We start from the raw sequence: 12,797 nt of genomic DNA, 5'->3' as shown, positions 1-12,797 counted from the left end.
TATATATATATAGGTCTTTACTCTGCTCAAACCTTGGTTTTTTTCTCTCTATACACTGAGCACCAGGTGTGTGTGTGTATATATATATATTTATGTTTAGCTTTCTTTTTGCAATGAAAGTTCTGCACAGAAAAAAAGGAAATTCTAAAATAAAATTCTCCTTCACTCTTGCCTGTGGTGTCCTGTTTCTTCAGCTTGCTCCTCGGACTGCGTCCAGTGCGACGGCGTTGGACGCTGCTTAGTGTGTCGTGACCAGACTTTCCTGATGGAAGGATACTGCACTCCCGACTGTGGACATGGATATTATGCCGATCAGAAGACGAGAACCTGCCACGGTAATAACATTATGCCACTGGAAGGACATGTCAATGCCTGGAGATGTTTCTAATTTCTCATTGTTTCTCAGATTGCATGAGAATCTGAGCTGAGATGTGGATTCATAGAGTTAGCACTATAGTTTAAAGAAAATACCAGGAGTGGGGGTTAAAAATCGGATTTGAATTTGGTCAATTATTTATTTTTTAAAAGGGGCTCATGATGTAAAATTTACATTTTACAGTTTTTTTGTACTTACATTTGGGTTTTTACTACTTTTAAAAACAGCTCAAACGTTTTTAAAAAAGTTCACGTTTTTTGGTGTCTGGAAAATGAGCCATTTCAGAAACATTCGGAACGTAAAGTAGCAAATCAGAACGAACTGAGTCGTTACCTAGCAACCTCAGCGGAATCCAGCCCGTTACCTAGCAACGTCAGTGGAGCTCTGAAAAAGACAAGTGTTTTATTGTTGTCTAACTATTCAGAAATCACTTTCGACTTTCAAATATGTATGGATTCATAATTGGTTTCATGAAGCCATTTTGAGATGCAAGCGAAGATGCTGAGTTGAGGGGCGTGGCCATCCTTATTTGGATTTAAAGTGACAGAGGCCCTAAACCTGGGGCCTCTGGTCATTCTGGTGATGGAACTGATCAGACTAAAATCTCATTATAGAAAAACAATTTTTGTATATCCCAGAGACCTTTCCGAACCTGTTTAATGCCTAATAGGTCACAATTAATTCAAAAATTGATGATTTAAAAAAAACTGTGAAATCCCAGGCTGCTTACGTAATGGATGCACACATAKTTTTGGCCTTTATTTATTCGTGTTAATCTGGATTTAAAAGATTGTACAGGTGCCACACTTAAATATGCAGTTTCCTGTGTTAAAGACGATAATGAAATAGGCATTTATTAGCATTTTGTAAACTTTAACCAGTTTTTATTATGGCTCTTTTCGTATGTCTGTGAGTGACTAAAAAAGTGAGTGATAAAAAAACATTTAGCTACTTGACCCAGGTCTCCTGCCTGCTGAACATGCTAAATATCAGCTGGTAGACTTGCCTGCAGGCCCAAGCCAGCTGGAAAACTTCAAGTAAAAATGAACAAAAATCTGCATAAATATAAATATATAAAGTTAGAGCTGTGACTTCCTGTCCCAATTAGCTTGTTTTCCAGTGTTTATGTCAAAGTTGTGAATGAATCTTTACAGAGAAATACTATGTTTGGTAAAATAAATAAAATAAACCGGAAATGCATTTTAAGACAATTTTTTTTTTTTACTTCTTAAGGTTTCATATTAAATAAATATTGAAATTCGATGTCTTACATAACTTCAGTGCATGTGTGCAGTTATAGCAAGCAAATAAAACTGAGATGGGCTCATAAATGATGCAGATGACCTAGGGACGTCACAGAAGAACCACATGGCTTGTTGCTAGGCAACAGAAAAGTTATCCTAAACTTCCCAGGGTTATAAATCCCACAGCGTCATTCCGTTTGATTGAATCTAGAGAGGGCCTGCTTTTAAAGTTTACATATAGCATCATGTTTGGATTTGTGATTTTCTCATGACTAAATAATACGCTGAAATTATCTTGCTGTTGTTCCCCTTTAGAACCAAGACTGAGAAGTGATCAGATACAGTTTGATCTTAATAATAACAGACTAATTTATAACCTGGGAGTTACACATGGAGAGAAACTGAGGCTTTGCGTTGGTAGTAGTGTAAAAAACGAAATATATTCTGTTTTAAAAATAAAGATGAAAGCATTTTTGAGATAAAAAAAACTCAGATAAAGAATATGTTGCTGCATTACTTTAAAACTAAATAAAGTTGTAGCTTCAAAATGTACAGGCACCTAAAAACTTGTAGTAAACGAAAATATTAGATCTCAGTGTTTTTGGCCATTTGAATGTAAAATATATTCAAAACAAGCTGAAAATGTACAAAGCAGTAGATCAGAGTAAAGGCAAAAGCTAAGCTAACAGCTAATTAAGAAGCTACCAGCTGCTAAAACTACAGTTAGTCTGATCAGACATTAAGTTCACATTAAAAACACATTATTCATCCCAAAGGAAAATTAAGTGATGTTAAAACTTACCAGAGTCGATGTGAATGGTGTTTATTTGGACAGGAAGAATCTCCGGTAGCAGTCAGCGTTTTGATCACAGTTCAGATGTTATTTGAGATTTTGAGATATTACTGCTAATAATAACAACAACAGCAGTAATAAATAAATAGCTATCTGTGGTATTCAGGGCCAACCTTTAATTTGTGTTACTAAGACCTAATCTGAGCTGTGCTTGAAGTCATAATCGAGCTAACGGCTAATGAGAGGTAAGCTAACAGCCAAAAGCAGTGTTTCACCTATTTTTTGACAACCTGGTCTATGGAAGAACTAAACTTCTTCTACCAGCTTTTAGGATCGTTGGTGCTGTTCAAAAAAAAAAAACAAAAAAAATTAAATAATGTATTTTTATGTGACAAGTGCTGGAAGTCAAGCTAGTAGCTTATCAGAGTCAAGCTAGCTGCTAGCTGCAGAGTCGACCTTATTATTTCTTCTGATGTTTTATGGTGGTTAGCAACTAGCGTACAGCTGCATTACTGCCACCTACTGGACAGAGCCAACCTTACAGCTGTTGCAAATCAATTGAACAGCTAATAAAAGTTGATCTTTTTCAACCAGTCAATCTAACAACAGAGTTTGACAACTTACAAAATGGCAGCTAAAATATCCGATAGCCATGTTGGTTTACCATTTTTATCCAAGTGAAGACAGGAGTTCAGTGAACACTGATATTCTACCACTAGCATGATTTGACAGAAAATGAGACGTAACCCTTCTGGTTTTGGTTAAAACTTTCTCGTTTTATGGCTACAAAAACACAACAAATCTTGTTTTCCATTAAGTTCAGCTCAAACACAGACGTAGTTCGTCTTACTATATTGCCGTTAGATCACCTCAATTGTTTCACATTTATTCTGAGTGTCTTTATATTTCAGAATGGATGACAGTTTGTAAAACTTTATTATGACAGCAGCAGAATTACTGATTCACAAATCTATTAAGCTAGACAGCTAGTATTAACTGTGTGACGTATAGATTTAATTTGTCTTTGAATCACAAAGAATAAAGCTTTGACTGTGGATTTTAGTCATTTAAGGAGCCTTGCACTTGTTTTTTTCATTTATCTTTAGATGCTGCGAACCTATAAGTGACAATCCCGCAGGCCTTTTGGGGAAGGCGGCAGTTGTGAAACAATTTATGAAAAAAAATGTGTTAAAGAGAAAAATATATAATTGTGTTCCCTTTGAGATAAATGCCCCTTTCTTCTGAAATAACGAACAGTTTTAGCCTCGAGGCCTGTACTAATTCATGACTCAATCAAAAAGAAAAGGAAAGAAAAACTTTAAAAAATAATTTTTACCACCCAATAAAAGAATAACCCCCCACTCCCCCCTTCACTAGTGGTTTAAATTATAAAGTTGTTCCCATTTGTAATAATAATTACTTGTCTAAAAGTTTGAGGTTTCAGAGTGGCTGTTGGCATCATTAGAGGCGATATAATGAGATTACATCGAAGCATCTGAAAAAGAGCTGATCTTTAAAAAGTTCACGTGTAAAGTTCAGCCAGCTCCAATTAAAGCCTGTTTCTAAAATGCCACACCAGCACCGAGTTGTTTCACAACGCTACTTCTCTCAGAAGTGAGCTGCCCCTCCCCCACCCGTTTCCCTTTCACTGCATTTTCTCACCCCTAGCACCCACTCACACCCACCACACTGCCCGGCTGTCGTTTTATCCATTAAGCTGAACCATCTGAAAGGTTTAAAAATGTACTGATTACAGTAATTATGAGGTTCAGGTCTTTATTAAAAATAATGGAAATGTGGTGTAGATTGATGCATTCTATAGTTTTTACCAGTATATATATATATATTTAATATGAAAATTTAAAAAGATCTCAATAGAAATGTACTTTAATGGTTTTTCTGCTCAGACTAGTTTTCTTTTACATCAATAAATCATGTATTCTTTATGATAGTAATATGCAGATTTAGTAATAAACATTTTGTTGATGTTAAAATTTATGTCTGAGCATTCAGCAACACCGAGGTTTCCTGTGATTTTTAGTTTTCAGCCTCATTAGTGCCAGTTAGAGGTCGATCTTTAGCTATTTTGTTGACTTATTTGAAATTATAGATGCACTAACTGCATTTACATTATATTTTGATATTCTGCTGTCGAAAAAACACAATTTTGCCATTGCTGTGTTTCCATTAAACAAGAAATGCAATTAAAATTTAAAAAGTTTGTTCACGTGATAAGTTATTAAAAGTTATGGCGCCGATGGATGTAAGTATAATATATTCATAATTGAGCCATCTGGCGATTATAGCATTAAGGATTCGACACTTTAACTTTTAATGGACTGTGTGATACAAACAAATACAAAATCTTACCAAGTATTTTATTCTATTTTTAGTGCAAATATACTGTTAACACTTAAAATAAGCTACAAGCAGCTTTTCAGAAGGACACAGCAGCTTGTTTTAAGTAGATAATGCCTTAATTTGGATGAAAAATTACTTTGCTCTACTGGCAAATTATTTCACTTACATACGTAAAAAAATGTTTTGTAATGTTCTGGGGAAGTTGTGCTTTTTTCAAATCATTTTAAGGAATTATTGACTTAATCTTTCTTAAACGTTACTTGTAAGTTAGTTTAATTTAAGATATTTGAATTAGAAACTAGACCACTTGGTAACATTTTGTGTTTTTACAGTGTGGAGACACAGCTGCTGACTCTGTGATAGGAATGTGGTCATTGGTTGCCGTCAGCATAGATGACATAAGACATGCTGTAGCACCATATAACCTATTGAATAAAAGTTGTCTGAGGATGGAGCCCTGAGGAACGCCACATGTGACGTTGTGGTTTTTGTTTTCCTCAGTGAACCGCCACAGCCCTGTCCTCCACATCAACGGCTCCCTGCTGGTTCCCATCGGTGGCTCCGCCCCCCTGCTGCCCTCTCTGCTGGAGGTCAGGGACCCCGACAGTCCCTCTGGGCGGATGAGCTTCCAGCTCGTTCAGGAACCAAACAACGGTCGTTTGGTCCTGTTAACGGAGGAGGAAGCAGGAGAAAATGGAGGGAAAACGAGGAGAGAGCTACACAAAGACGACACCTTCACGTGGGCACAGCTGCAGCGTGGTCGGGTCCACTTCACACACCTGAGAAACAAAGCCAGGTGAGTGGATCAGATGTTTACAGTTGCAGAATGCAACTTTTATAAGAATGGTATGAGACAGATAACCTATGAAAAAACCAAGCTACTCTGCCTTGTCCCAGTGCTAACTAGAAACAACCAATCAGAGCCAGGAGGCGGGGCTTAGCGCTGTCAGTCATCCTCAGTGTGCTGCTGCTCATCCCTCTACTCACTCCCCATGTTGCTCTCTGCAGAGAAATGCTCAAGCTAGTTAGCATGGCCACCTGTGACGGCGGACAAACGGTTTTCCTGTTTCTGGACTGGATGTTCATCTGTTATGTTGTATTTGTTAAAATAAAGCCATATTTACTTGTTTATCAGATCAGATTAGCTTTATTTTGGTAAATTTACGTTACAAATAAAACTGAAACGCATCTAGATTTTATTTTACTTTTCTCTGGGCTAAAGTCTGTCCTCTGCCTACATCTCCCAGAATGCTGTGTGGTTCCAGATCAGAGTTCAGTGAATATTCTATATATTGAATATTGAATATTCTATCAGATGTATTTATCTATCGCCATATGTATATTTTATCCATTTGTTGCCCAGCCCTTTACTGGATCCTGTAAAAATGAGGTGTAAATAATTTATGTTCTGCTTTTTTTTTTGTTTGTTTTTTTGCTGCTTTTGACCCAAATCTGATGACAGAAAACACATCAGAGTGATTGTGTTGTCTCTTTCAATCCAAACCATCAGCTTGTTTTGTTGTTTAACACTGCAGCTGCTCTGAAATAAGTCCGTTCTGTTCTGTGTTGGACTCCAGTGTCCTTTTATCCAGTCACAATAAACCTAATAAACAGTGCAGTGAGTTGTGATGCAGCTGCTGTGGCCTAATACAGCAGAAAGCCAATAAATGAGCAAAATATGATCTGTTGCCCAGTTTAAGGCTTTTAGATTAATACAGACATCGGAATGTAAGCCACCCAAATGCGATTAAATCCCCTTATTACTGCCGTATTTTTCAAATTATGTGGAGTGCTGGATAACGCCTGCAGACTCACAGCTGTATTAAAACTAGCTGCATCATCTGCCGATCAGACCTGGGTGCTTTCGTTTGGCTCTTTATGCCTTTTTGAGAGACTCAGTGGTTATTTCAGGAGCATCTATAAACACAGAGTGAAGGCTGTAATAAAAATAGGTTTAGGCTCTCAAATGTTCATTTATTTTCTGCTGGCACCCAGAGGAGCTGGAGAGAGGGAAGTCTGGGTTTCCCTCCAAACCCACCCCAAATTAATCCAGTTGAATTTTCGCATTTTGCTCAGTTGTCTAGTTTTGAAGGATTTTAGGGAAATTTCAGTAGAAACCCCCAGCAGAACCAGAGAATATTTTAAACTGTGTTTTAATTACGGATGAAAAACAAGAACTCTTGTATTGTATGTAAAAATAATCCAAGATGGCGTCGCGGCGGATGCTCTCCGAAGTAGGTTTACGTTTCACAAAAAAAAGAAAACGACACTAATTCCAGTTGCAGTATGTTCAGAACTTTAATCACAATTAAAGGACAAAAAACGTCCAACATCATCAGAGTTTGGCACAAATGTAAAGTGTTTCATATGTTGCTTAGCAACGGCAGCTACTCTCAAAGGGGGCGGAGCTTCGATCACAGCGTCTCCTCCAATGACGTAACGTTAAACTCCTCCTCATCCTGGTTATTGTGTCATTCTGTATGAATAATCTTCACCTCATAGTAACGTTTGTGGTCATATTTAAAACAAATTGAATATATTTTCAGACGAGGCTTGTTTATTACATTGAAAGCACAAAAACTTTACTAAAATAAACTTCTAATAAGCTTTTGTTTCTTATTTTTTAAGCCAGTTTTAATTTTGAACACAACATGGTGCATGTTTTGAATTATCACGTGAATCGACCTTGTCTTATTGTTGATGACTGAGAATTTACACTCTGGACCAAATGTTAGCAGCCAATCAGATGGAAGTATCTTCTATAGTTCCAAGGAACGTGAATGTATTCAAATAATTATTGTAAAATATTAACGTAATTTAAACCGATTGCATCACACACTGTCCTCCTGGTGATTTACGTCTGTCCTGCTCCAGTCGGTGCTCAGACTGGCTGATCCGGCCCCTGGAAGTTGTTTCTAATAAACCTGTAATGATGAGGCAGGATGGTCACATATTGCTGATGTGAACTGTGGCGGGTTACTGTCCTCGTTTCCTCTCCTCAGGTGATTAGGTCTAATCGCTCACACCGTTAGCCTCAGCTGACTCATTTCCAGACACATCCTGGTCTAAAGAGCACGTCTGCTGCTCAATCAGAGTAGTTTCACCTTTTCAATCGGTTTGAATCGGCTGCCTTTTTGTTGCTCATGATGTCTTCTTCCTTTGTATAGGACTGGTGAGTTCACCTTACGAGCTGCTGACCCCCAGATGTTTTCTCAACCGGCTGCAGTTCAGGTTCACGCCGTGTCCATGCAGGTAAACACTCACTTTGGTTGATCACTCCACATCTTGAAAGCAAAAGATCTCAGCTTCTCCGGATCTTTTTTAATGTATGTTTGTTTGTTTGTAAAGGACCAGATTTAAACAAGCACACAAAAGCTGTTAAAAATGGGAAAACATTTAAATTTAATCATTTCAAAAACAGGTAACAGAGCAGTGCAAAAATAAATCAAAGGATAAATAATAGATTGAGGTTAACTGAACACAAACTGATCTGCAAACTAAAAACAAAGTCTGCTTAAATAGAGGTGCAGTAACCTAAATCTGCCACACGAGGGAGACACAACATAACGAAGGAACAAAAATATACAAAATTAGCAAACGTAACTTTTTTTATTTCACTTACAAGCCATTTTCCCATGTTAGAAGTGAAATAATCTGCCAGTGGAACTTGGACTTTGACTTCCAAACAAGCTCCTATACCTTGCTAAAAAGTTAATTTATGTTAGTTTTGTGCGATTTCAAAAAAATAAATGTGGACTAGAAACTGGACAGAAATACCTTGTAAGATTTTGTTTCTGCGGTGCAGAATACACAAAAAAGAACACAAGAAATAAACTTTAAAAAGTGAACTAAATATGACAAGGCCATTGTCACAATAACGAAGAACTCAGGAATGAACAAAACACAAATAAAAAAACAACCAAGGATCTTAACAGAAACACTTTATTTTAAGTGACTGCGATGTCTGCTTCTGTTTCAGAGATCTGCTGTTTGCAGATATCTGCTGAAGTAGCCGCACAGATCAGACTGCTCTTTGATTTAAAGAGACGGTTTCTCAGATGACGGCTCTGCTCCGATAGCTCTGTCTGCTCTGCTGTGCTTCCTTTGATAGAAGTCACTGGCTCCTTTCAGTGAGAAGAGAAGTGAGTTTTAACCCCCGACACAAAACAGACAATTTGTTTCTGCAGCAGCGCTGCAATCTGAGCCGTGGCTTTTTGGGGAAAGAGCTGCAGATGAAAGGTTGGACACCTCTCCTGAGCAGAATAAAGGGTTTGCCCTCCCACCTGAGTCTGCCTCCTGATTGTTTTCATTTGCCTCAGGTGGGAGATTTCAGCCGTTTCCTTTGGTGTGCAGGCGTGCCTTTGCACGATTTAAAGCCCCACACGCTGCCGCTCCTAGGCAGCACCGGCACGTCTTCGGTTTTATTGTGTGGATCAGAGACGTGACGACACAGTCTAGGTCGGCGCCAGAGACAAGTCATCTGCCTCACGAGAAAAAAAAAAACCTGGAAAAGTTTTGCCTCTTTGTTATTCATGTTGAAGCTTTCTCTGTACCAGGGCTGATGGAGGCTCCAAAATGTTACATTTACTGCTTAAAAATCTTAAATTTTCTTAAGTTTTTTAATGCTTTCTTGAAACAAATGTCTTAAATTTGTACATTTATTTATAAATTGCTTCCTCCATCAACATTTTTACATCTTTGTCCCATGATTTGTAGCTCTGACTTAGAATGATGTTTCTTTTCGCAATATTTGAATCTTGCATTTATTGATTCATGAAAACTAAGATGATGCTTGAAGTTCCTCCAGCTGACCCAAAGCTCCATCGTGTTCCGTCACCTGGTTTTACCGCTGTATGCGTTGCACAATGGCTGCTGGAAAAGACAAAAGTGTTATGCTATTGACTTACATTCCAGAAAACACTTGCTGTGTTCTTGTTGGTTGTGCAGGAGGTTCCACTTCTGCTTTTCAAAGATGAATGGTTGTATAATTGTGCGTCTGTTTGCTGCCATTTTTAGGTGTGAATGTAAACTTTGAGTTGGAGGGGCGTGGCCAGCAGCAGCTTCTTTGGATTTAAAGAAACAGAGACCCAAAAACAGCTCAGTAGGCAGAACTGAGACGACTAAAATCTCATTGTCTCAGAATGATTTTGTACACAAAATGTAATAAACATGTTTTGTATTGACCTATCCTAACCTATTCAACGAAGCATAATGCATAATAATAAACCTTTAATCAAGTAAAGTCACATATTACACATATCTGAGACAGACTTGAAAATACTTAACTTTCTTTAATTATTGAATAAGTAAATCAGCTGTTTTCATGAAGGACTTAAATTTAAACCCTGGTGGATTTCCTGCTTCTAAATTTAACCAGTAGAAACTCTGGTGAAAGAATCTGGGTCTGGGTCACCCTGAATCAGGGCATCTCCGGTTTGTTCGAGGCGTTTCGTTCGGCTTGAGCTGCTGCTTTGCAGCCAAAACGCTGGAGTTCATCCAGCAGCCGAGGAGCGATTCACATTAGACGCACGCCCTGCGTCACGCTGCGCCGCTCGGAGCTCCCGACCCGACGGCTTCTAACCCGCTCGCTTCTCCACCTGCAGCTCAGCGCATTCCCCCTGCCCGGCAAGCGAATCTTCAGGTTGTTTTTCTGCTCACAGCATGCGCTTTGATAAGCTTTTAGAAAAATAGCACTTCAGACAAATGTACTGAACTTTCCAGAAATACGAGATAATGTTCACATTTAGATGTTTCATGCTTTGAGCAGTTTTATGCAGCAAAATATTCCTGGATTTTTCACTGTCAATAACAAAGCGAGTACTAAATGCAGCGTTTCTCAAACTTTTTCCTACTGAAGACCATTTAACAAACACTTGAACTTATCCTGCAGTAACACATCTTAATATATGTGAACTGAATTGAAAATATGAGCCTCTTGACTCTCTTGTTGTTTTCTTTGGCCATCTTAATGCGCTGTTTTGTAAATGTGAACATGTTGACTCAGGGCTTTTTCAGTTATTTACAGATTCTGAAAGTTTGCAGTCTTAGTTTTCTGATGATGTCAAAAAACACACGGAAATCGAAAAAATAAGTTGTTCTTTCCTACCAAGATTTGTGTGAATTAATAACATTTAGAAGCACAATAAAAGAAAAATAGACTTGAGTTGCTTAGCCATAAACATGATGTATAGAATTATCCACCAACATCAGATATGACTTCCTCTGATCATAAACGTTTTGCTGGAGTTGTTTTTTTTTTTCAACAGTAAGGTTTTTTTTGAGTGATCTGGTTTTAATCCACTTATTCATTACAAGTTTTAAACACAATCCTTTGGTAAGCTAGCTGTAGTGTCGCACTTTAAACTCACGTCACGGAAAATACGTTTGCATTCAGTACCTTGCTGCCCACTAGGGGGCGCCAGTGGACCACCTGTGGAAGGCTAAAAGTTGCACATCAGTTGAATGTCATATTTTAAAAACTGCATTAAAAGAGTCCCATTATGGTTAGAGAAGAAATGAACCAGATTCTCTCCTCTTCTCGTCTTTATTCGGTAATTAGGAGCAGGAAGGCAACGACCAGCTCTGGAGAAGGTTTCTCACAACGGGAGGCCTCCGCGTCTCGCTGCTTTGTTAGCTGTGTGAGGCGCTGCTTGACGAAGCGCTCTGTTTAACGAAGCGCCATGTTTAACGAAGCGCCCTGTTTAACCTCCGTCTTGCCTTCAACACTGCGGCTCCACGCTGCAGCAGGCGGCCGCAGCGCCAGGCTGCAGTCATGCAGAGGAAAACACAACCACTGTCAGGTTTTGAGATCTTCTCAGCAGCCTTTCATGGCGATGAGATGTTTTCTCTGCAGCAGTTTCCAAATCTTCAAACAGAATGATGTTTTTTTTTAAAGGGGACCTGTTATGGAAAATTTACTCTTTGGACGTTTTCGTGCTATTTGGTTCCCACCTTCTCCTGAAAACAGCTCAAGTGCTTAAAAAAAGCCACCCAGTTACTTGTTTTGTCTAATTTCAAGTGGAACTACACCAAAAATGTTTTAAAAGTGCTTCATAAATGAGCTCGACATTGATTGTCTTTTTTTTTGCAGTGTGTTTTTTGGAAATAAGTTAATGTTTTTTGTATCTGAAAAATGATCTGTTTCAAAAACCTCTCGAATGATGACACTGTGCCGTTACTTAGCAACCCCAACCGAGCTCCAGCACGTTTGGTCAGCTGGTTTTGGGATCAATGATTTATTGATCCCAGGGGGAAATAAATAAATAAATTAAATAAATGGTTTCTGGAAAAGACAAGAGTTTTGTTGTTGACTTACCATCCAGAAACCACTTGCTGCATTCTTCTTGGTTGTGCAGGAGGCTCCACTTCTGCTTTTCAAAGATGTACGGTTGCATAATTTCACATTTGTTTGCAGACATTTTTATGTATGAGTGTAAATATCGAGCTAAGAGGCTTAAAGAGACAAGACACCCTATAGCAGCTTATTATCAACGGATCAGAATAAAATCTCGTTATCTAAAAATGATTTTGTTTCATAAACGTTTTGTGTAGCTCTTGGACCTACTCTAACCTGCTAAAGCGAGATTAATGGCCACCTTCTGCATTTGAAAACAGAAATCGTACTTCTTTGCCTCATTATTTTCTACTCCCAGCCCCCCAGAGTGGTGACCCTCGCTCCGTTGACCTTAGAGGAGCCCGGCGGCCTGGCCGCCATCACCAAGTCGGTGCTGCACATCAACGACCCCGACAACCCCGCCGACGTCCTGGTCATGGTCCTCGAACCGCCCCGTCACGGCCGGCTGACCCGTCTCCACGGCGACCGCGCCCTGAGCAGATTCAAGCTGGAGGAGCTCTCCAGGGAGCAGATCCAGTACGTCCACGACGGCGCGGCGGCGGCGGAGGACGGCGCGGTGCTGCAGGTGAATGACGGCCACAGCTACAGGAACGTCCTGCTCCAGGTTCGAATAGTCCAGAAGGTAAGGAGGACAACGTGACGTCAACAGCTCCGCATTCAAACTTTTTT

General features: G+C 39.1%; 1 protein-coding gene across 2 annotated transcripts in view; it reads left to right on the top strand.

Annotated features, from left to right (window-relative positions):
* fras1 (Fraser extracellular matrix complex subunit 1) overlaps positions 1 to 12,797 on the top strand; it is a 271,118-nt gene that overhangs the window by 171,036 nt on the left and 87,285 nt on the right. For both annotated transcript variants that reach the window (XM_017306806.1, XM_008417773.2), the window contains 4 exons: positions 195 to 335; positions 5,276 to 5,570; positions 7,942 to 8,026; positions 12,427 to 12,750. In XM_017306806.1, coding sequence (XP_017162295.1) covers positions 195 to 335; positions 5,276 to 5,570; positions 7,942 to 8,026; positions 12,427 to 12,750 — 845 coding nt within the window. The remainder of the gene's footprint in view (positions 1 to 194; positions 336 to 5,275; positions 5,571 to 7,941; positions 8,027 to 12,426; positions 12,751 to 12,797) is intronic.

The sequence above is a fragment of the Poecilia reticulata genome, linkage group LG9, assembly GCF_000633615.1.
Source record: "Poecilia reticulata strain Guanapo linkage group LG9, Guppy_female_1.0+MT, whole genome shotgun sequence".
NCBI classification, from domain to species: domain Eukaryota; kingdom Metazoa; phylum Chordata; class Actinopteri; order Cyprinodontiformes; family Poeciliidae; genus Poecilia; species Poecilia reticulata.
Note: the sequence above shows the minus strand (reverse complement) of the source record. Positions and strands in the feature narration are given on the sequence as shown.